Here is a 25,418-nt window from a genome sequence, read left to right on the forward strand (position 1 = left end):
TGAAGCTAGAGACTTGAAATTTGGAACACATACTCGTGTATATCTCCGATTTATAAAGTGTTAAAATTTTCCCGATCCGCCCACTAGGGGCGTGGCAAATCGGAAAATGCATTTTCCGATATACCAGAAATCATGTTTGTTGAAGAGCTAGAAAGCTGAAATTTGGTATGTAGGTCCGCGTTGACCACCCAAGATCACGAGCTATGTCGGATATATCTACGCCCATTGGGGGCGTGGCAAATCGGATAAAACTGTATCTCCTAAAGTTGAAAACCTAGAATGCTGAAATTTTGCACGTCAGCTAATGGTATGATTCTATAAAGTTTAAAGATAAATTATTAGTCTACGCCCATTGGGGGCGTGGCAAATCGGACCTGAAGATATAGTGATTTTTTAAATTCTCCTATATTTTGGACACTATTGATGGCAGAGACCTCAAATTTTGTATATATACTCGGACTGATCACCCAAGACCAAAAAGTTTTGTCGGATATATGTCCGCCCACAGGGGGCGTGGCAAACCGCAAAAGTTTATATCTCCTAAAGTATAATAGCTAGAAGCTTCAAATTTGGATAGTTGAGTTACTGGTAGCCTCCTCTATCGATTCCCTAAAAATAATTTTTACGCCTCTTTAAGGGCGTGGCATAGCGAAAAATACCCTGTAATTTTCACATTTTTTGAGGGTAAGCATTCAAACTTTGCAGTTAGGGTACCGTTATCTCGTTCTAAAAACTGGCCAAAAATGATGTGTCTACTCCCAGTTGAGGCGTGCAATTTGGAAAAAACTGTATATTCTACAGTATTAGAGCGAAACTTAACAACTAAATTGTTGATGGGATGTGAATGAGTATTCCGTAGTCGGTAACGCCCGACTGCAACGTTCTTACTTGTTTTAATATACTTTTTCAATCTTAATTTTTACTGAAAGCAGAACTTGTCCTAATTAAGAATTTTTAATGCTTTAAAGCGTTGCCACCTAGTTGCAAATTAATTTATATACAGCGGTAAATCTAGCATCATTAATTATATACATAACTCATTATTTACAACTAGATTGCAACGTGTCCATCAATCTATAATTCGAGCTGTCAGCATGACTAAGCACTTAGCTGAGCTTATGCTCTGATTTAAACTAATCAGACTTTAAGCTCAGCTCATTTACCAAACAATGTTAAAATAGTTTACAACTATTTAGACAAACTGTCGCATACGCTGCCTCTAAGTAGGTTGGTTTTTAACCTTAGGGCTGCTTGGCAACTATTTTCAAAGACAAACATTAGTTATGCATGCCTTGCCACCTAGTGGCAAAATAGTTTGTTGTCAGACACTTAAGCTAGCTTTTAATAAGACAAACAGACTTCATTTGCTTACAGTTAGTTTGCTCAGTATTTCAGTGCCTAAAGCTCAATAGGGATGCTGAATTATTGCAGTATGAGCTGCACTACATTGCCTGCTAAAGTTGTCACCTAGTTCCATCAGATCAATTGTAGCAATTAAGTGACTGAAGACAATGTGCTTATTTGGGTACATACCGATTCGATTTGGTTTTGATCTGCCTCAGTTCATTAAATTCATTTACAATAGCAGATGTTGCCACCTAGTTGTGAAAAGTGCTGTTGGCGGCAGATTAGTTAGCTCGATTAAATTGTTTAGTAAGCTACTTTGCTTAATTTAATTTCTTGATACCATTCAAGTATAGCTTAAAGTTCAGTTAGAAGATATAAGTAAGCGCTGCCACCTAGTTGTAAGTCCTTTTGTTTAGCTGCTAAGCCAACTCCTCTAAGCAGCTTAAGTTGACGTTGAGCAATCAAAATCCGACTGACTTAAAGTAAAGGAATCTTCTGTTATATTTTACGTATTGTCAACTGCAAGCGTTGCCACCTACTTGCACTTCTAGTTGTTGTAAAACTGGTGAGCCGTTAAGCCAGCGCTGCTTGTCTGTATGCAATGGCAACATGATTAAGAACTTAAAGATGGAAGACAAAAAAGTGAAACTTTCAAATCGATTTTATTTAATTCTACGTTTTACCAGCTACGAGCGTTGCCACCCAGTTGCATATCTCGTTGCTAAACTGTAAAGCTAGCCTTATTTACTTTAAGCAAGCGCCATGTGATTAAATATTTAAAATGGAGGATAAAATAGCTACAAGTCTTGCCACTTAGTTGGCTATCTCATTGTGAAGCTGTTAAATCATCAACTTCAACTTGAAATAATGAAAATAGCCTGAAACAAGTTTTTACTATAAATGTTCTAACTCTCTCTCTCTCTCTCTCTCGTATTCTCTTTGCCCCCTCAGGTATGGATGTTCCAGAGATTCACAGTGGTCATGGAGTACCAACAGAAGCCGGTGCTGCCGCCGCCTTTCATCGCCTTCTGCCATTTCTATTCGCTGCTCAAGTACTGCGTGCGCAAAGCGAAAGGTGAGCCCGGCATGAGCAAGTTTAGCTTTATTCCCTGTGAGTGCAAAACAATCGGAGCGTGTCCCAATCGAATGAGAATAATGTACAAATCTCTATACTTTTTTTACCCTGCTGCCTGCCGCATTGCTGTGTGTTCGTCTACTACAACTGCTCTATTGTATATATGATATATGTATATGCTTTTATAATCGACTTCTGTATAATTGAAATGCTTATGATGATTACTCTGCTTGGTCCAATGAAATAATTGAATTGTATTATGTTTGTTTTGTGGCCGTCAATAGGATTGGAGGTGCAGCGGGACAATGGTCTCAAGCTGTTCCTCGAAAAGGACGATCTGGAGCGACTGTACGACTTCGAGGAGGAGTGTGTCGAGGGCTTCTTCCACGAGCAGGAAATCATATTGAATCAGTCGACCGATGAGCGCGTCAAGAACACAACGGAGCGCGTCGAGACCATGGCACAGAAAATCGAGGACATCAATCAAAAGGAGAACATACAAACGGCTACAGTACAGGTGTGTAGTACACACACACACTCACACACATTTACTAACACACATTTACTCAGTGTTAAGCCCACTTTTTAGTTTTTTGTTATGCAAATTCACAATTTTCTCTGTTTTTTTGCACATTGATTTGGGTTTAACGCGCATTGACAGCCAAGTCGAAGCTGCCGAGAGATAGACGAGGGAACTGTGGTAGCTGTAGCTGGTTCAGCCACAACGCTTAAATTGAAAATGTCAATGAATGTGCAGCGGTACGAGGGTTACCTCTATGTACATATATTGCCAGTCTGTTGAGTATGTCCATATTTTACGACAAAATATGCTAGGTTTGTCGAGCTTTCCTCAGCTGCATTTGACCTTTGCTACAGTCCAGTAAATATATATATATATACTGTAAAGGAACCAATATAGTTTATTATATGAACTCGTTCAACTGAACTTGATACTCAATTGAGGAGCAGAGCCAAGAGTTTTAAAAAGAAGTTAATAGTTAATCTTAAGAACTAGTTCAATTAATCAAATATCAGTAGTAATATTTGGGGAACTATATTGCTCCAAGCAGAACAAACATGATATTATAAATAGTTCTCTTTAGATACAAAATTTGAGCATTATTCAAAACTGATTACAAAAAGCATTTAAAGAGCCAGTTCAATTGAACTAGTTCCGTATCATTGCATATCTTTACCCGTAAGTAATCCTCTTGAACCCAATGGACTCGCATCAATATCCAATTTCAACTAGTTGTTAGCTCAACTCTTGAGGCAGCCCTCTCCCAGGTGGCACTGCCTGTTCATTTGTATGCCGCTTCGACAGCCAGGACATATGGCATCAAGTTGTTCTTCGTTTTGAGCTCTCGCTTTTATTGCAATTGTTACATTGTCGTTCATATTGTGTGCGCGTGTTCGTGTGTTTGTTTGCAGAACATTGAATTCCGTTTGCGCAAAATGGAGGAATCATCGGAGCAGATATTGTCGCACCTGGGCGTCATACATCGCTTCATGTCCGCACATACCACCGGCAACGAGGAGCTGCTTCGCGGCTCCGTGATGAACATTCCAGGCGAGATGCATCGCATGCGCACCATCTCAATGTCCGACAACGAGGGCAGCGGCGGAGCTGGTGGCGGCGGCGGCGGAAGTGGCGGAGGTGGAGGTGGGGGAGGCGGAATCGGAGTCGGAGGCTCTGCTGGAATTGCCGCGTCGCTGGGCCTGGGTGCCGCACTCACTTTAAATTCACTGCAGGTGCGTCTCAGCTGAATGCCTGTCTTTCACCTTAAACCTGTTGCCAATTGTTGTTTTTTTTTTTTTCTCTGTGCTGTTTACCTGAGCAGGTGAACAATCGACGTCGCTTCAATCGCTCGCTGACCGAAGTGCGGCCGGACGCGTACATCTTGGATGAGGGCACACACTTTGAGGTGGTGCCGCTGCCCGAGGAGCCCGACGAGGTGGTCAAGTCCCGGGAGGCCCTCAACGAGCAGATGGTGCGCAAGGCCTCCATGCAATCGGAGGCTGACTCCGATATCTATTTACCCCTATCGCAACGGCCATCCACCTGTGACACGGTCAAGCGGACGCCCTATGTGACCGTGCGCCAGGACACGGGCGCCAGCACCGAGAGCAAGGACACACTCACGCCCATGGGCAACAACGATGACGATCAGACCCTCGTCGGTGGCGACAACTCCGACGATGCTGCGCCGGACATGACATTTGAGGGTAATGCGAGTCGGCCATGAAGCCGTAATGCTCTCTGGCTTCCGCCCGTTTTTGCTTCCATCTTACGTTACTTTTTCACTACTTCTGTATGCGTTTTCGTTTGCAAGTACCTCTTTCTCTTTATTTCCGTTTTGCTTAAGTCTTGTATCTCCTTTTATCTATTGATCTAACACTTTCCGTTGTCCTCCCTCAGCTGCCAGACATCGAGCTCTGCGCCAGCGCACTGTCTCGCTCTGCCGCCGCAATTCGGAAACGTATTCCCTAGCTGGCGCTGACATCAATCGCTCGCACATCAGCCTCAATCAGCTGACCACGCTCTCGCGTCGCCAGATGAGCCTCACGCACTCCGAGCCGGACAGCGACAAGGATATGCCTCCAGTGCCACAGACGGGTATGTGCAGACAGTGCTTGATGTGTCTCTAATGTAAACGATTTAGACAATAAGCGTTAGATGCAAACAATGCGCGCGCTCCAAAATTTGACGCCTTTAACTAAACCAAATTCATGAGGACGACTTCTAATCCACACTAAAACATTAACTTTGACCAATCCGAGCTACCTAAATTGGCCAACATTTAGAAGTTAACCCAAAGAGCATATAATCTTGTTGTTGTTGTAGTTGTTGTTGATGTTGTTGTCGTGTTGATGTTGTGAATCATGTACAGTGAAAGCTCTACGTAGCGAACAATGAAAGTCGGCTGGAGGGTTGATAAAGATGATTGTAAAGAGAGTTGAGGAGTAGAAGAAATAATTAGGATTTAGAGGAGGAGTCAAATATATGTGTATATACATATGTATATGTAGATTGAATAGTTTGTACAGAAAGCAAGGAATATAGGATATATAGATATATAAATATATATGTGAAACATCGGTCTATGTCTGATAAATAAAATTTCCGAATATTATTTATAATGAAATCAAACTACGTTAAACATTTATTCGTTTCTAGTAAAGGGAGGCTATACTGTACAATCGCTATACGTTTTCTGTTAATAAATGCAGAGGTAGTCTTGGTCTATGTTCGTTAGCAGAGTTTTCACTGTACCCACACCTCACTCTCATTCTCTCTCTCTCTCTCTATCTCTCTGGTTTTCTCTCGATACACACCCATACATACGCGTACATAAACACCAACACACACACACACACACACACACGTAAATTGATCTCTGACGCATTCTCAACAAAAAAAACCTAACCTCGAACTCTAGGTAAATCAGTATTGCATGCGAAACCCTCCAGAAATATATTGCTGAAACTGCACAGTGAATATACATCCATAACGGACGAGCTGGAGAGCGTTTGCCATTTGATTGCCTCACCGACCGTCTCGCTGCAGAGCAACAAAGGTAAGTTGGCATTGCTCCGATCTCCGATCTCCGATCACCAAACTCCGACTTCCGATCTCCATCCAAAATCCCCTATCCGATTGGCCCACACTAAAAGAAAATTGAAAATGAAAAACAAAAGCACCTCGAACCTACAAAATTGTGTAATATGTTTACTTGCTAACCGGGCGTATGCGTAATATTCATTTGCCTTGTGCTTGCCAGCCAAAAACCCCACAAAAAATATCAAAATAAATAAAAAGAAAAGAAATCCCACGCAATACCTAAGCCTGCGACTGCGCCTGCGCCTGCACCTGCCTCAGCTTCCAGTTGGAATCTTTTCTCATTGAATCTTTGTATGTTTCACAGCTTCCTTGGATCGGCCCAAGACGGAGATGTCACGCGCAGAGGCAGCTGCGTTGCAGGAGAAGCAACACTTGAAGGAGTGCGAGGAGAATGATTACAGGATATTGGAGGGCCTCTTTGAGGCACGTGGCTCCATCGATGCCAGCGTGCCCTCCTATGAGGTAGGTTCTCCCTGATTCACCCTCTCCTTTTATACACACTCAAATTCTGCTCTCTCTCTCTCTCTCTCTCTCAGATTGGCGTCTCTGTGGACTATAGTCATCGCTACCCGCTGCGCAGGGAGACGGCCATTGAGCTGTCGCCCTCGAAGCCAGCGGCGGAGGGCGGTGCCATTGGCGCCGTCATTGCTGGCGACAGCAGTGATACGAGTGGTGCGGCGAGCAGCGGCTTTCAGCTGAAGCACGAACGGCCCTGGCAGCGCAATTCGTCCATGGAACAGCAGAGCTATCAGTCGCCGCTGGTGCCGACGCGAGCCACCAGCGATTTCCTCAATCCACCCTACGACAGCAGCGGGCGGCTGTTCAAGAAGTCCAGCGAGAGTCTGCAGAAGAATTCGAGCACGGACACGGACTACTCGGCGCATCCGTACCGCTTCATCAAGCAGAGCTCCAATGAGACGAACACCTCCTTGACCGGCTCCTACAACGTGGACACGCCATCGCTGACGGCGGAGCCCAGTTTGGATGCCGGCGACTCGCATTCGGCAACGGGCATTAGCGTGAGCGTTGGCGCTGCTGGCGGCGCTGCGCAGGCGCGTTATCAACCCAAGCGGACGGCGTCCGTGGGCGCTGCCGATGGCAGACGTCTAAGGGACGACAGTTCCAGTTCGCTAGATCTGACGCAGCCAGCGCCAGCATTGCCAACGCGTCCCATGCAGTTGAAGAAACAGTTTAGTATGGACCAGGGCAAGCCGCTGTCTGCGCAAACAAACGCCGAGGCGAGCAGCACAGAGGCTGCGGCTGCCGCTGGCGCTGCTGCAGGTGCCGCGGCAGGTGCTGCAGGTGCTCCGGTTGCTGCCAAACTGATTTCAACGCTGAAGCCACCCTATACAAGCAAGCTGGGCATGAATGTGCTCAAGGAGAGTAGCTCCAGCACCGAAGAGTCGCGGGACGGCGAGCCCATCTCGGCAACGACCTCCTCGTCGGCCAAGAGCAGCAGCACAAATCTGGCCATACCGCAGATCAGCACGCATCTGGTGCAGGATGAGATAGCAAAGCTCTCCTCCAACATCAAGAGCAGCACAGAGTCAGAAAAGGATCCGCCATATAACGAAACCATGTGTTAACTAACTGTATATATAGATATACCCTATATCTGTCTATAAGCTGCTATAGAGCAAAAGTATCTGTATCTGTCTGTTAGAGCAACTGAATCTGTTAGTGATTAAGTCCTGAAGTAGATTGAAAAGTCCCAACAAGGATTCGGCATATAATGAGAAAATGTGTTAACTAACTGTATATATATATATATATCTATGTATCCATCTATCTATAAGCAAAGCATCTGTATCTGTGTATTTAAAAGTATCTAAATCTATATATCTGTTAGTAATTGAATCCACCTTGTGCTCAATAAGCGTTGCTAGTCAACCATCAAAAATTTAAAGAGTAATACATATTATATATATGTATATCTGATAGATAGATCGCATATCAAACATATATATATATATATATATATATATATATATATATATACAGATATTAAACTCACATTCGCCCAGATGGAATGCAGAAGCAAATTTCAATGATTTGACAATACATAGCACACAGATTGTCTGTATTTTTATATAAAATGTATTTATTTACACAGTTGTCAGTTTTGATTGTTGTTAATTAAATGTACAAACGAAATACGATAGAGCAGTGAGAATTTGAATAGAAAATCAAAATGCATGCATTTCACATACAACTCAAACGCATATTATATATGTATATCTGGTTTTATCTGTTGATATACTCGATCTAACTGTTATTTAACTAAAAAGAAAACAAACTATTGTAACTAAAAAGTATGTTTAGCTGTAGTTCCATAAACATATGAAAAGTCACCTGCAATTTCACATATCCAAACTACCAACCAATCTACGAAACTTATCAAAGAAGCAAACAAAAAACTCTATATAGAGAGATATATATAAAAACTTAAAGCAACTTGTTGTACTTATGCATTGCCTATATATCTATATATCTGTACTGTTATGTCTTGCAAATTCTACATACAATTTATATATATGTGCGTGTCTGTGTATTATATAGTTAGTTAGTCCATTTTACTTTATTTATGTATGTGAACATGTGTGTGTATGTCTTAGCTAAACATAAATTGTAGCCAGAAAACAATTTGTATATACATATATAGATATATAGATATTTTTTCAACAAAAAAACATGTTAACGTTTTGCTTCGTGTTAAATGCGTTTGTCATAATTAGTTTATAAAAATTATTGCATTTTATTAGAGTTTACAAAAGAAAAGAAAAAACAGAAAACAATGTACTTATTGATTTTAAGAGAATTAAATTTAATTATATATCTATATAGTCACGGTTATTTTTGTCAATTTGTTCTATTTACAGCCACCCGCAGCAGCAACGATATCCTTCTATTTAAATCTTATAATATCATAGCCAAACCAGACCTGCTTTCTTATACTTTGATATGGATCGATAGTGTTGATCCTCACGATTGTAATGCACCAAGTCCTGTGAAAATATTTAAAGAAATGGCCAATATTTAGCTATTTTAAAAGAAAAGGACATTCTTTGTCTAGCCATAACTCCACCATATTCTTATTGATTTTCAGAGGATATTCCGTTTTCAGTTCATGACAGTCATAAGTATCGATTGGCATTCAAGGATTTCCAGGATTCCACCAAAAATTTTCCTCCATTTTTTGCAAGGCAATTGGTCGAAAAATGGTCAAAAATTACAAAAATCGCCATTAAATTGGCCATTTTAATGACAACTGCAATGGTGTTTATATCATAGAAAGTCCTTAGTCTGCAAATGAATAAGAAAAAATAAAAAGGACGAAAATCCTTCAATTATCTGAGTTATAAGGATTTCTTTTTTGTACTATAAACTGCTATTTCTCGCTCTAATCCTGGCGTATCCTGGAAAATCCTTTGTCAAATTGATTGGGGTCACCATAACTATCAACTGGTCAGAGGACATCCAAATTGTCCTTGTGGTTTCCGAGCTACGAGGTATTTTGTGTGTTTTGGGCAGTTTGCTTGGCCGCAGCAGTCGTCATGTCATGGGAAACGTACAAGTCCTGGATGCTTAGATGACCCCATATTATTATGATGTGGATCGATGGCGATGGTCCCCACGATCCTAACGCAATCTATTTTGTTATCCTGCGACAGGATTTGACCGAGTTATAGCAAAAAAACTAAATCGGCTAAAATACGCAAAAACCAAAATTCGTTGCATACCCTAGAGGGCAGTCGGTCAAAATTGATTAATTTCTTGATTTCAGCTAAAATTGGCCAGGAACGTCTGTGCACAGATAAGCCAAATTAGCACTTATTAGGCACAAATTTCGAGTAATAAAAAATGGCAAAATCGAATGTAGCATGTCCTTTCGTCCTGCGGATCAAATCGAACTGCAGCTATTTAAAATCATAATTAATAACACCGCCCAAAAGTATGCAATGCTTTCGCAATACGAATAGAGTGCACTGCTTGCTTATTTCGCAGATAAAGCAGTGTATGTACGACATATTGCTGAATGTTACGATATTTTAGTTGTCGTTATATTTAAATAGTCCCATATTTTTATGTCAAATATGTAATATATATTTAAAGCACATTTTGATTTCTTTTAGTCATATCTCGGACAGTTTTTACAAAAGTTTTTTATTTAAAATAAATTTAATTATTTAACTTAAGTTTCTAGCGTATTGTAAAAAAACAAATTAAGCTTCAGAACTCAATAGTTTAACTTAAAGCAAAACAATTATTTAATACTTTACTCACTTATATTTTAACTAGGATCAACTATTGCGATAAAACTATTTTTCTTCGCTTCTCTTTCGGGTCTCGTTTTTCTTGTTTTCTTTAATTTATATTGTATACAAAATTTGTAAGTCTTTTACGTTGCCATCGAAACTTAAAACTAAACAGTTATATTTTTTACTTTAGTAATATTTTATAAATATTTACAAATAATGGCAATATGGCTTGACTTTTCGGCGCCTCAAGCTCAGCTCTATATAAATAACTAACTTTCCAAAAATTCCAACAATATCCACAATAACATTCAATGCTTCGCGGTTACAACTTGCACTAGGTTTTAGTTATATAGATACGATATCTATGCATAGATATATAAATATTTATACCCATCCTCAACACTCCTCTATAAATGACTTGATCTAGAACAGACCTGTTCTTTTATCCTTAACACTTTTCTTTTCCTTTTTGGTATTTCCCAACTGTTCAGCTGGTATTGATGCTACTTTGCTTTTATCGTGATGTGCTGTACTTGTCTATAGCTTATCTATATGGATCACAATATGTTGAGCTTAATTATTGTCACTGTTAAGGTTCTCCTCCTCGGGCTCCACGGCGCCCTGGTGCTCCGGCTTGTCGAGCTCATGCTTTGTGCGATTAAAGAAGCCAAGCTGCGAAAAGTAAGAGTAAGAGTTTATTATATGATGCCATCTGGAGATGGTTTCTTTTAGCTACTCTACCTTGTACATGCCATAGGTAAAGACAGCCAGAATCACCAGGCCGCCTAGTACGGAGAGAATTATTATCCAGATGAGGGACTTCGTTACCAGATGCTTAGATATGACATTCGGTTCGATTTTGCGTCTAATTAAAAGCGAGCTGCCCGTGGGATCGCCCTCTTTGCGCACTGTCAAATCGATGAGGATGGCAAAGAACTCCAAGGGATCGATGAGAATCGCATTCACCTCATTCAGATCGACGCTGTAGCGCATATTCAAATTGATCGGCTTCTCGGGCTTGAAGTTGTAGACACGCATAACAGCGCGCAGGCAAACGGTTATCTCCGGATCCCGACAATTGAAGACAATGGTGCGATTCATTGGCAACTTGCCTTTGAAGTCCTCGCTGAGCAGCTCATGCGCCTTGACGTTCGAAATGCGTGCATATTGCTCGCGGTTGGCTGTCAAGGCCTTCAGGTCGCGTCGCTTGCGCGTCATGGATGCTGTGGCCACTGAATCCGAATCCAACTCCTGCCAGCTCTGCTCTGTGTGACCACTGCTGCTGATATCGTACTGAGCTCCATTCTGACTAACGACGACGCGCTCTGTGTGCTTGCTCGTGCGCGTCGTTGAGATCTCAATGGGATTCATAATAATCTGCGTGTTGTTCGGGTCGAGCAGCTCGATGGCGACCAGCTGCGCGTCGTACGTAGCCTGCATGGTTATGTTGCCCACATTGATAATGGGTATGGTGGAAGTGGCTAGCTTATAGGCAACTGGAATATGGAAGACTAGCTCCAGGGCGTCCACATTGCTGGGGCCATTACTCTTGATCTCATAGTTGTTGACAATCACAGCCGAGTTCTTATAGTGCTCCAGATTGATGGCCTCATTGGTCTGACCACTACGAAGGAGATAAAAGAGAAGATTAGTTAAGATTCAGTTCAGTTAAGGAATAGTTGCTTGAGCCTTACCCCGATGCATCGATTTCCGTGTACTCCTTAAGGGCAATCAGACTAACCAGCTTATTGTCACTGGGGTTCTGCTCGTGGCCAGTGCTGAAGACCTCGGCGCTGATGGTCAGCGCTTTGCCGGTCAGGCTGCTCACATCGAAGCTAATGGTAATGCTACTCTTGTCGCCCTTGCCCAAAGGTCTGCCTTGATTCAAATCACAGACCATGACCGCATCACTGACCTTGCAGTTGCCAGGAATCTGAGCGAAGTTCAAGCGACTCGAGCTCGTCACATTCAGCTGTGGCAAATAGGCCGTCTCTCCATTGTTGGTCACCTCATAGTTGATGCGGAGGGTTTTGCCACTGCCCAGAATATAGCTCGGACTGTTGGAATAGAGAAAGCTGTTATACAAACTGTTCTACAAGTTCTACTGTTCTCTGGCTTACCTAAAGTCCTTGGCAGTCAGCTTTAGATCGGCTATGCAAACGTCTGTGGCACAGCCCGTGCTGAAGATGATTTTCTCCGAGTAGACCTTTGGATCATCTGGATCCACAGCCACACAGGTGTCACAGAATACTGAAAGGGAAGACGAAGAAGTGAGTGTTAGGCCACTGATGACACGCTTTAATCAACTTACCCTCCGAGTCTGGCACCTTCTGCGTCAGCTCATAGTGCATCTCTAGCTCAATGGGCTGGAATATGTCCTTCTCACTGTAGCGCACCTCGCAGTCGAAGACGCGACACTGTTGCGTGGTGCCCGCCGTGGCATTGAAGCTCAGCTCACTGGACTGCGACTGCGTAAAGGTGGCACGCTTCAGCTGCGCATCTATCACAAGTTTCATGGCGATTTCCTGCTGCTGGGCAGAGCTGCCCTTCGCTGTAGTCGAGAGTCCATAGCAGGCCGTGATTTGGACACGGTTCTGATCTGGTTTTATCTCTCGATTCTGTGAGCGCACGGAAGCCAAGATCTTGACCACGGGATAGGCGCGATAGAGGAAGACGGCCTCAGTGTTCGGCGCACCCACGGCAAAGTCGTTGAAGCCATTCCCATCGATGTCCGAGCCCCGTGAAAGCCCATGCCCGAACATGTGCTGGCCATACTTGGAGGGCTGCTGCTGGGGCGAGTCCAGGCGCTGACTGGGCTTATCCCGCAGGCCCGACTCGCTGCCCAGGTATATAAAGACGGATCCATTGCCCGCAAATGGAGCACCGACAGCAATGTCTGAAATAGAAATGGGGTATTAAAAAGAGAGTTACGAAGTAGGAGAAAAAACAGATTATAGATAAATTGAAGGAATTTAAGGTGGATCCATCTTATCCATCTATATGTCGACTGTGAAGCTTTGTGTAAATCCCAATTATATGACTAATTTATAATACAGCTTTTACATAGAACTCAATTTTAGAAGTAATAATACTCTAAAATAACAAAGGCTCTCTCGTGCTGCATGATCTAGTCTGATCTGATCTTGAAAAAATAAAACAAGTTTCTACCAAGGAATTCCACTTGCTCTTAATTAATAATCATATTACAACGAAACTACATATAAATACAAGCTGACTTAAGAGGTTGATTGACAGATGATTAAACTCATGAAATAACTCTTGCGACTATACACAATATATACAAAATGTATAAATTAATATATATGAATAATATGTATATATATAGAATATCAGTTTAGTTACAATACATCTGGCCATTTATAACTGCTTCTGATCGTTTGCTGAGTACTGTATGTATAACAGTTATCTATGGGATGGCATAGTAGCTCGGGCAAAACAACGCTAAGCAAACAAACACAAGGCCATGTTCCAGTTGAAGAACTGTTGTTCAAAGACTGCAAATATTTCGAAAATATTTCTCTGTTGTATTCGCCTTCAAGGAGAAGGGAAAGACAGTGGCCGAGCCATGGGAGGGAAGCAAGGCGTGCACATGGTATTCGTTCAACCCATGTCCAACTTACCGTTATAGCCATCGTGATTAATGTCGCCCAGTCGGGTGAGCGTGGTGCCAAAACGTGCCTTGGCCGTCACAGGCGGCGGACAGAGCAGTTGCTTCATCTCGAAATTGAACTGGAATACGTACATGTATGGTATACATATGCACATATGTATGTATATACAGCGATTAGTCATCAGGAAACAAAAGCTGCATTTGCGGAATTACTCACCCGGCCCTTGTTCACGAACACGTAGATTGCACCATTATCGTGCGAGTCTTCGACCGCGTGCTGTGGGCCAGAGATGACCACATCCGTTAGGTTGTCTCCGTTGAGATCCTCGGCGAGCACCGCATAGCCAAAGTACTCCCCGAACTGCTCGCCGCGAAAGATGTGAAACAATTCGATATTCGAGCCGTGTATATCGAAGATATACGCCTCGCCCGACTGCTCATTGGCCTGCGGCGCCGTGGCCACGTAGAGCAGGCGCTTCAGGTTGGTGCTATCGAAGTGGCCGGAGCTCACTGAGTAGCCGAAGTATGAGTCATCCGACTGGCCCCAGTTCTTTGGGTTTGGTATGTCCGTCTTGTAGTACACCTCCGGGGCATAGTCGATGTAGTCGCCACTGCCGCGTGTCTTGCGTCGCTTCTGACTACTCGTGTCACGACGACTCGCTGACGGATCGTCCACCTGGGTGACCTTGCGATAGCGGATGACCGAGCCGCGCCACGTAAAGATGCCCGGGGCACCGATCAGGAACTGCTCGCCGTCGTCCGACACATGGGCACTGAGTCCCTCCTCCGCCAGGATATAGAAGTAATACCGATGATCGTCGTCCTCCTTCACCTGCTCCGTCTTCAGGCGCAACGGCGAGATTCTCGTCACATTCTGCGGCTGATCGGCGAGCGTATCGGCCACCCAGTAGCATATGCCATGCATATGATAATCCTTCGACGAGGGCGCTATGAATTTCGGCGCGCACACCAGCAGCTTGTCCCCGTCCCGAGTGCCGCCGTCCATGGAGCCGCCCAGCCACTGAAAGTCCCGGCGCTCCGAGTCCCATGTGTATTCCGTATTCTCGATGTTCCGATTGCCGTTGCCATCGAACACATATGGACTGCAGGTGCCGTTCAGCAGCGAACACTTGTATATGGCGCCCGTCTCATTGACCTTGCGCTGCGCCTCCAGCGTCGACTGAGCCTGCGGTGCGCCCACAAAAATACTGCAAGCGAGAAAGAGACAGAGAGAGCGAGAGAGTTACAAATCTGTTGACAATGAACCTTCAATCATAAAAATTGACTTTAGCCAATTGCTCATTGATATTAGTCGCATTCGCTTCCAGCTAAATTTCAGTCTGTTTTCAGCGACGGTGACCAATCAGATAAAGACATTATCAGCCAGCATAGCTCAGATATATATATATATTGATAAACATGGGCGGCAGCAGCAAGCGCTAAAGTTTATTTTCCGTTTGCAATATAAAATTGGGTGTGTTAGTGGACATAGGGTCTTTAGGGGAAAGGTGCTGAAGGCTGCGGGGGCTACTATCGACAAGAAATATTTCAGAACAAAAATTGCGCACAAGGCAAACTCTGTTTGGAAATACTTTATTATCTGAAGTATCGACAAGCTTTTTGAATCGATCTATTTATGACTGAGCAGCGAAAAGAAGGGCGAATCGAGAAAAATAGCAAAAGGCCTGATAGAGAGGGGAAGAGAGAGAGAGAGAGAGAGAGAGAGAGAGAGAGAGAGAGAGAGAGAGAAAAAAGAGAGAGTGAGAGCAATGGAAACTGCTTGAAGCTAACATAGAAGTTAAGTGGAATAATCAAACCTTAAATTTAATTCCATAAACAACAATAGGGAATTATTCATTACGATTGAAATCATTGTTAATTGTGAATTTCATTTAACTATATTTCTTTAAATAAAATAATTGATATTTATTCCAAATATTCACTTAATTTGATTTTTAAACTCAGACTGAAGCTTGACATTCTTTTATATTTTTAATCAAGTACGTTATAAAATTTTTAAATTTCTCAAACCAACTTTTACATTTAATAATATTATATGTTCATTTGTTCAGGTTAAGCAATTGATCTGGTTCGACTTGGCATTTTCTTTTTGCCATAACGATAGATATATTTATACATATCAACATATAAAAATATTTATATATAGTTATACAAACATATATGTGCATATGTAGCATACGCCACCTTTACCTAATCTTATCAAAGAAACTCGACTAAAAGCAAAAGCTGATAAACAGCAGTACAACAAATGATCGGCATTGACTAAACTTTTTTAGCTAGAAAATGTGAAAGAAACAATAGATTCAATTGCCACAAATTGAATATGTCTCATTCGAAACATTATACTATATAGAATACGATGATGCATACCTACATAAGTGTACGTAATGCCCATAGACACAAAAGTGTCTCAAGCTATATCTGCTTGGAAGGGAAGTAACGTACGTGCACTACCCGAATGCTTCAATATTTGCATAACTTCAGCTTTTCGTGTTTGATATCAACCCAACGAAAATACACTGAAAACAATATGCCTAACCTATTGTTCTACATTTTTCTACAAGTGTGTGAATAAGTGTTTTACTATTTAATACTAGCTATATATGTATATATATTTGTAGATATATACAAGCTGTTAAGGGTGTTCAGTGCAACCAATTTATATTCAGGTTTATTTTATATTTCTCTGCAGAGATTTCTTCTTACGCAGAACGCTCTACTTTTCCCCAAGTGTAGCGTAATCTCACCTACGCAGGCCACCCCCTCCCCTCACTCCACTCGTACACACTATCTGGCCTTTCCGCTTGTCAATTGATAGCTGCATAAAAAATGACTTCATCGTTTGTACAACTTATTAAGTTGTGCTTTATTTTGTTCATTCACTTTTTTCTTTTATGATCGCCCCCTGAACAGCATCCCACTTCATCACTTCTCTCACTTCGGCGTCTCGCTCGCACTCCGAATCAATTTCGATTTCGATGAATCATCATCCATGGCAAACTCCAACCTGTTTGCTCTAACGGGCGCGAGTGCGAGTGAGCGAGCGAGTGAGAAGACGCGCCTAAAGCTTTGAGTTTTCGAATCGAATTTTGGAATCTTGAAAACGGTACACAACACTTACCCGTGCGGTCTCAGGTTGAGACTAAAACCGAAATATGACGCACGCACTTTCGGCATCGCCGTAGCGAATTGTGGATCTCTGATCTCCCTATTGGGGCGCGGCGACAAGTTGTAGGCGCAAGCGCTGCCAGCGAAGCAGGCGGCGGCCAGCAACAGCCCCAGCACCACCTCTCGACCTTGCCAAGCCATGGCTTTCAAACGAAAAGCGTTGCAATTGATGCAATCAATAAATGTGAAACTTTAAATGTTAAACGGGTTTATGCTATGGCTGATAATATATTATCACAACTGCCACCCAGCAACAAACACAGTCACACTCACACACACGCACAAGGCACAACGCACAATGCCCGACGATGCACACAGAATAGCAACTATTGCTGCTCCGATCGCAACTGTCCCGAACAAATGTCTAAATCCAACTGAAAAGCTGTTCGCAGTCGCAGTAGTCGTCGCAGGTAGCTTTTTGAGCGTGCGCTCTGTGCTGGAAACCGCTCTCACTTGCTCTCACTCATACGTACGCTCGCCCGCTCTTGCACTCACAACGTGACCGGCTTACTCACTTTACCGTTGTACGCCTCGTGCTTTGAGCGTGAGGATGAGAGTGGAAGTGTTTAAAAAAACTGCGTTTATTTTCACTATCTTTTCTCATACTTCCATTTAAGGCTAGAGTCAATATGTATGGCCTTCCCGCATTAAAAGTTTTTTCCAAGTGCATTGGAAGCAACAGCACAGGAACAACAACACATAGGGACATGCATATGCTTATGTATGTGCGTGCAAATGGCATAGCTTTACGTAGCTGATAACAAAACAGATTGAGAAAACTTTAACAATAACCGGTTAATCAAGCTTTATAAATAGCCCAGCTTTAAACTTAACAACGACTTTAAGAGAGTTACAATTTTATTTATAGCCACTGATAAGCAGATTATTATATGCATGCGTATAGGATCATAAAAGAGAATACAACTCAGATTTGTGCTTAGTCAGTCTAGCTTGAGATGGAGTTGGGGCTGATGAATCATATAGCAGTGCATCCATGTAATAGACTCGATATAGTTTATGTATGTTTGTGTGTGCAAAGGTCATTAAATTGTCAACTAAGCAGCATATGTATGTAAGCTACCTGTTAAGACTTTTACATACTTATGCAAAAACAATCAACAAATATTTGTTGATACTTAAGCGACAAGCATGGCAAACAAAACAAAAGCACAAAGCTATGAATGAGTACGAGTGCGTGAGCGTGCCTTTTTGTGTATGTGTGCGTGTGTGTGTGAGAGTACTCACAGTTGTAACTGACCGTCTTTACGCCCAACACAAACTTTTGAGTATTTCCCAAAAAAGTAAGAGAAATAAAGATTATGAGTCACTCGCAAAAGCACATGTAATGTGTCACACAGTTATGCACACAAACATACAGACACGAAGGCATCCAAAACTACAGACACTCCAAGTCATTTATATAGGTGCGCTGAGGCGCTGCGAGTGAGCAAAATATTAGCATGTAGAATATTTGTGTGTGTAAATCCGTCACTGATCTGTCGACAACGAACTCGACTACATAAGCATTTCCCATTGGAACTGCAGCAAAAGGAATTGCAAAAATGTTGGTTTCGTTTCTATTGAAGTGTTGCTGAGTGTATGAAATCTTGAATATTATATGGAATGCCCTATTGGAAGTGCAGCAAAGCAGTTGGCAGAGGGCGCCAGTGGGTGCATGCGATATGCATATGTACACACACATGTGTGTGTGTATGTGTATGCCTTTGTGTGCATATGTGTTTGTGTTTGTCACCGTCTGGCGCTTTGTTGGAAATGATGTACGTGCGCATGTTAGCGGACAATAAGATTAAGCCACATCGTGGACCAAAAAAATCTTCTTTCTTTCGCGCTGTGATTGCTGCCATCTCCATCATCAACAACAACAACAGCAACAACAGCAACAATGCCAGCAGCAGCAGCAACAACTTGCGGTCAAAAACTGTTTAAGAACAAAAGCAGCCGCTGCTGCATTTGCTGTTGTTGTTTGAATCGGGTTTAATGACCAAGAGAAAAGCAGCTAAAAATATTTTTTTGTGCGGTGCTAACTCCAGCGGGTTGAAGAGTCTCTATCCATACATCTCTTTCCCTCGCCCCCTGTCTCTCTCACTCTCTTTCATTGGCGACGCGGGGGCGCGCGTGACGTATGAAAATGGCGCCGCTACAAGTAGACAGCACTTTGTGCATTGTAATATGCAGCTGTGGTTGTTGTTGTTGTTGTTGCTGCTGTTGTTATTTTTGCTGCTGGTGTTGCAGGCAGACGCCACTGCCGGCAATTGTCGCCGCATTTTGTATCCATGTGCTGTTTGTTGCGCAATTTGCTTGCCTTCGTTCACTTTACACATTTGATATTCGTTCATAGGAAATGAATCATATCTGTTGCAGCAAATGGAGAAAACCGAATTGCCAAATGGGGCTCATTTGCCGCCAGTGTAAAATCAAGTACAATTAATAATTGCTTCTTCTAATCTGCATAATTATAACCAGGGTTCTACCAGGCAATTCTAGCGATAAGTAACTAAGGTACAAATGCATGGAATATAGGCGCATTTATCGGCCTATCGGCTCACTATACATATAAAGTGATTTTTTTTATCATTTTATTTTATTTATATATGTTTATTATATTATTTATATAGTTCCTCTCGTAAACAATTGTTACTACCTAAGTTCAATGAACTTTAGGCCCTTCCAAATAACTGTTTACATATAGGGTATTCTCGTCCCCATTAAATTTAAATAGTTCTAATCTTTTTTTTTTTTTTTTGGCTGTTGGCTTTCTGTTTGTAGCAACTTCAATTGATGTGAAATAAATTACACGTTGTCGTGATTTTACGCGTAATTTCCGTAAATAATTAGGCGCACTCTCAGCTAATGGTGGGGCTAATAACAACAAAAGCTACAGTAACTAGAGAAAAATAAAATTTGTTGCCCATTGCATTGGGATGTTTTAAAGTGCGAGTCATAAAAAGTGGGCAGTAACCGGCAGAGGAAGTATCCCAATTAGCTATACAAGTGTCCATCCAACTAAAAACAGAAGAGAACCAGAAAGCAACTAGCATACGCTCAACACTCAAATGCGAAACTCGTTATAAACACGTACTACCCATAGTCGCACGCATACACACACACACAGGCGCACAACATTGTCAATTGTCCAAAAAAAAAAAAACAAGACAAACATACATAAACATACGAGAAAGAAAAATTATTACTATAAAAAACGCGCGCGAAAAAAACCGAAAAATAAAAATGCAAAAAATAAAAAACCGTACGAAATTTGATGCTTTGTCATCTGAATCTGTGGCCCAAATTTGGCGACTTTTTCTTATGCCCTCCACTGCAAGAGGGGCATATGAAGTGCGTGAATCAGCTTGCGAGAGTGCAATAAAAGATCTTCATATGTGATAGATCTGAGAAGCTTTCGTTTAGCTTAGAATGTTACTGACCAGATGCTGATAATGCTGAAAATAATATTGAAGCTACTCATAATGATAATAATTTTAATAACAATAACATCGATCATGAGTAAGACAATGGTCACTGACAATGATCCAATGCCAAAGTTTATTGCTCAGCTTTATCCATAGTCGGAACCTTTTTGTTTGCTATTATATCATGTGCAATATACAACAATTGCATATGGAATCCATATCATCAAAGCGTCTATCCGAAAACTTTCACGACTACTTGAAATGATTTATTTCGTCAATGAATCATTCCCACAAAGCACGACTTGATAATGTGCACTCAAATGTGCCGCATTGCATTCATTCTTATCTGACAACAATATGAGGCTTTACGTTAGTTATATAAGCTATATGGTGTGCAATATTTACATATTCATGTATTTCACATCAATTGTAAACAGATTTTTTATGAATAAAAATCATTTATTAAGGCTCAAGTAAATTTAATATTATATATGAATGATATATTGTTGTACTATACGGGTATATTATTATGCATATGTACTAGAAATACTGTAGCACAGCTAACCAAAGTTTTCATTTTACTTTTTGTTTCTAAAAAGAGAAAATACTTATAGGCAATACAGTGTTTCTAGTTTAACACACTCCAAGTCTATATACAACTGTCTTAATCATTCAGTATTATATGACTCAGCTAGAGTATTTCCTTAACGACTTGCCACATTTAACTGTTGATTTCTTCTGCCTCTGATTTTTTTTTATTTTTATTTTTAACTTTTTGGTTGATTTGATTTGATTTGCGGCTTTAGTTGCTGCTGTTGCTGTGATGTCATTGCTTGGACCAGTATTCTAAGCATAAGTACAAGCCATCAGGTCTATGTACAACGAAGTATATGCACAATACATATATGGAGGTAGGTACATATGTATGTATTCATAACGTATGTGGGTCGCGGCAACACAGAAGTGAGAGTTTGTCAATTGCTGCGAGAGATACGAGATACGAGATCTGGGATCCCAGTTTGAAGCAGCGATCTGTGGCAATTGGAATTGATGGCAATTGTAGTTGAAGTTTGTTATTTTAAGAGAATGCTGTTTTGCTGAGTGTTTTTCTAGTTTTATTTCACTTTTGTTCAAGTGGCGCATTTTTTTTTTTTTTTTTGTTATTTATTTTTAACTATTTTGTTTCTTGGCGGTTTTTGGGTTTTATTTATGCAGCTGCCAAGTCGAAAAATTTACGGCTGAGAACGAGTTTTGTTGCGCTGTCTGTCAGACTGTCAGACTGCCTGTCCGTTTGTCTGTCAGAAACTATCGCCATTATTTGGCGCTGGCAAATAACAAACATTTAATTATGTGCCACATAAAGGTAGTCGATGGTGCTAAATGCCAAAAACGCCTAAAACAGTTCAGGAAAGAGACACACAAGCGCTAATTGAAGCTAATAAGTTTACTGAGTGTGAAGTATGCTGCACATAATACCCTGTAGAAACCGTTAAAAAAAGGGTAGTATAGGTTATGAAGCTGTGCTAGTGCATAACAAGCAAGAGGCGTTTATCTTCCGGTATACATAAATTATGCGACTCTATATACCCTATATAACTCAAAGCGGATAGTATACGAATGCTCTTCCGCTATATCTCTTTTATAGCTTCTCTCTACATTCTCCTCTCGATTTTCTCAACAAACGCCGCTGGGTTTTTATTTGTTTTGCAAGCTTTCTATATTTTATTTTATTTTTTAACGTGGCTTGAGGTCTGTGCAAAACTCACATATAAATAAGAGCTAAGATAATATCTAGACACTTCCTGTTTTTCGTTCTGTCCGTTCATCCATTTATTTGTCCATTTGTTTGTCAATACAGATGTACCCGGCTCTCTGATAGATTGTTGCGCTATCAGGCCATAAATATAAACACCCTATAACCGTATCTAGGATACCTAAATGTACTACAAAGTACCGGTTCTATTGGCTGGCTTGCCTTTTATATGTGAAGTCGACTAATGATAAACATCCATTACGAGTCAATGTAATCCTTTAGTGTAGATTTGAAGCCAACAAACTTGAAAGATAAGATCAATCGAATACTTAAATCTATATTAAGTTTCACCTTATGAATACTTTATAGAAATTTTAACTTAATATTTCAGAACTTCTCGGATCAAAGCATACCGTGGATTATCAGCTACAGCTAGAGCTAGAGCTGTTTAAAAGTAGATTTACTTAGATTAAAGGAATAACGAATGACTATGCCCCTTAAATAAGTCCACTCACTTACAGGGTATCTGGCAGTGAGTCACTCTCAAACCACGCTCGAGCTTATTTACTTATGTAGATTCGTTAGCTGTCTGCCCCGAGCTGAAGTTGCTTCTTTGATTGCTCAATTTTGGGCAAGCGCTGAAAAATAATTTCAAGCATTTGTCATAAAATCGAGCCGCAGCTGCGAAATATTGACAAAGGTGTTGCCAAGCAACAGCAGCAACAGCTCAAATGCAATCGTGGCGGTCACAGTGGGCGTGGTGGGCTAGGGCGTGGAGGACGGTACAACACCAGAAGTCATTGCATTCTGCAGGCGAGATATGACATTTTTTGCACAACACACAAACGCAGGGCTCCACACAGGCACTCCCTGCTTCCCCCCCTCTGTCGACGTAGTTTTCTTTCTCTTCTGACACTCACCTTGTGGGGCGTATCACCAGTGTGTAGCCAAAATAGCTGCTACGCGTTTGTGGCAATTGGAATTTGAGGTGCTGCGGCGCGCGTATAACAACATTTGCGCGTGGCGCATAGTTAAAGGCGTTCGCATAACTGTGTGGGCGTGGCAGCAGCAAGACAAGCTGCAGCAGCAGCAGCAGTGGCTGCAGATGCCTAAGCAGCAGGCGGCACATCTTTGTTGTTGTTGTTGCTGCTGTTTCAGTTGATTGTTGTTGTTGTTGTTGTAGTTTTGGGGCAGTTAAAATTCAATTTGCATTGAAAGACATCAAATTCAATTTGCGCATGCGTAATTTCACTTGCCTTCAATTGGCTTTTATTAACAGACAGATAAAGCTACGTATACTATATATACATATGTATAAAATACATGAATATATATATAAATATATACATATATATATTCACATTCAGCTTTGTTAAGCTCATAAATCACAATCAAAGCGTGCGTTTTTGCGCGATTTATTATGAATTTTATTTCGCTTTATATGAATATAGTTGATTGTTAATTTTCATTAAATTCTTTAATTTTTATTTATTCCTTATTTCTTTAAATTAATGCACTATATATTCTGTTACTTAAAGATTAAATATTTATTAATTTAAGCTTCAAATTTATATATTTTTTATATATGTATATTTTTTCATTTAAGTTATTATATATTTCCTTTAATTATATTTTTATTTATTTTATAAATATAATTTTTTTTCTTTAAAATTACAAATTTTTAACTGTTTTTATAAACTTTGGAAATATATTCCTCTGCATTAATTTTTTTTTTTTTTTTTTTTTTTAATTTTTAATTTGTATATTTCTTATACACTTTTTTATTTCACTATTTTATTATTTTTTTAATTTTATATATGTATTTATTTATTATTATTATTTTTTTTTTATTTGTATCTTTGTTGTGACTACGATTAACTCAATGTAATTGTTGGTTTCACACGCATTTTTACGCGAATTATGTGCACATTTTTTAGCTTTTGCGAAACTTGAATAAAACTTGAATTAAAGTACGAGTACGAGACACGCTTTACAACGATTTCGCTTTAATTGCACTTATATAAAAATAAGGAAAATAAGCAAACCAAGTCGCGTATGTTGCAAACGCCTTTGTCGCAGCCTCAACTACGCTCTGCTATGCTCTGCTCTGCTCCGACTATCTAGAGATCATGCGTGCCTCCGATTCGTTTAACGTCACCGGCTCGTACTCAGAGTCCCCGTATTACAAATTGACTTCACTCGCCGACCGCTTAAAATGGAATGAATTCTCTGTTCTCAGTTTTGGTTCAGTTGCCGCTCTGTGCTCTGCTTTGATTTCGATTGCATGCGTGTACACACACATACATGTGTTTGTGTGCGTGTATGTGTGGGTAACTGTCTCTGCTTGTACAAGTGCAGGCGACAAGTTTGTCGCAAGCAATATGCTACTAGATAAAGAACTGCTTGAAATTGTCGAGTAAAGTTTGAGTTTGTAAAAATTTTAACATTCATAATATGAAAATCAAATAAATCACATATAGACGATGGCTGTTTAACGTTAAGCGAAAGAAATTGTTGACTTTTTACGGATGTATAACATAAGCTCAAGAGAAAAGAGCTACAAATATAAACCTCTGCAAGAAGCTATACAAATATATGGTACACATGGATATGCGAGGCAATATGTTTATTCATCTCAACAAACAAATCTATACTAGCCTAAATAAATCACTGAATATATTGTTTCTCATCTCTTCACATTGTCAGACTACCCGCATTTATATTTTGCATGAATCTACATTCAGGCTTTGTACAGCTATAGATGAGTTGTCTAAGTGGACAAGACACTACGCCAAGCGAAGATGCAGGCTTAACTCTCAAGCATATTATTTTCATTTCCATTTTGAATACTATTTTTCTAACTATACCCGAACTTCACATTCACATATACACACATTATGTGCATTTGCCTTTTGGTTTACTTAATTTTTGTCGCCTGTCACACTATTCTCTTTCAATTCACAACCACCCGCAGTTGCTAGACACTATGTTGCATGCACACAGGGTGTGCATCTCGTATCGCTCTCTCTGCCTCTCTCCCTCACTAAGTGTAGATTGAACGCAGACCGTTTGCATTCTTTATTGTCGCCATGGAGCCAGGCCAGAGCCAGC

The 25,418-nt window shown here is 40.9% G+C and overlaps 2 protein-coding genes across 25 annotated transcripts in view; one reads left to right on the forward strand and one right to left on the reverse strand.

Annotated features, from left to right (window-relative positions):
- The window catches only part of LOC6578541 (transient receptor potential cation channel trpm), a 77,122-nt gene extending 68,330 nt beyond the window's left edge, over positions 1-8,792 (forward strand). For 19 of the 22 annotated variants that reach the window (XM_044010772.1, XM_044010773.1, XM_032730661.2 and 16 more), the window contains 8 exons: positions 2,299-2,422; positions 2,707-2,939; positions 3,854-4,174; positions 4,264-4,648; positions 4,842-5,039; positions 5,863-6,000; positions 6,349-6,506; positions 6,581-8,792. In XM_044010772.1, the coding sequence (XP_043866707.1) occupies positions 2,299-2,422; positions 2,707-2,939; positions 3,854-4,174; positions 4,264-4,648; positions 4,842-5,039; positions 5,863-6,000; positions 6,349-6,506; positions 6,581-7,630 (2,607 nt within the window). In that variant the 3' untranslated portion in view covers positions 7,631-8,792. Of the gene's footprint in view, positions 1-2,298; positions 2,459-2,706; positions 2,940-3,853; positions 4,175-4,263; positions 4,649-4,841; positions 5,040-5,862; positions 6,001-6,348; positions 6,507-6,580 lie in introns of those variants that run through there. The other 3 variants (XM_044010769.1, XM_032730660.2, XM_044010776.1) reach the window with 2 other exon arrangements.
- Positions 8,793-10,273: 1,481 nt separating this feature from the next.
- LOC6578543 (integrin alpha-PS3) lies at positions 10,274-24,531 on the reverse strand. 3 transcript variants are annotated; one of them, XM_032730351.2, is made up of 9 exons: positions 24,353-24,531; positions 23,228-23,573; positions 14,152-15,142; positions 13,945-14,053; positions 12,615-13,199; positions 12,424-12,553; positions 11,998-12,360; positions 11,045-11,927; positions 10,274-10,975 (listed from the first exon to the last, which is right to left on the reverse strand). In XM_032730351.2, the coding sequence occupies exons 2-9, from the start codon at positions 23,434-23,436 to the stop codon at positions 10,877-10,879; spliced, it is 3,369 nt and encodes a 1,122-aa protein (XP_032586242.1). In that variant the 5' UTR covers positions 23,437-23,573; positions 24,353-24,531; the 3' UTR covers positions 10,274-10,876. The 3 variants fall into 3 exon arrangements, with proteins under 3 accessions (XP_032586242.1, XP_043866777.1, XP_002004453.1); XM_044010842.1 differs by having other exon boundaries at positions 23,228-23,605; XM_002004417.4 differs by lacking the exons at positions 23,228-23,573; positions 24,353-24,531 and adding an exon at positions 17,077-17,497.
- Positions 24,532-25,418: the final 887 nt, after the last annotated feature.

The sequence above is a fragment of the Drosophila mojavensis genome, unplaced genomic scaffold, assembly GCF_018153725.1.
Source record: "Drosophila mojavensis isolate 15081-1352.22 unplaced genomic scaffold, ASM1815372v1 contig_80, whole genome shotgun sequence".
NCBI lineage: Eukaryota > Metazoa > Arthropoda > Insecta > Diptera > Drosophilidae > Drosophila > Drosophila mojavensis.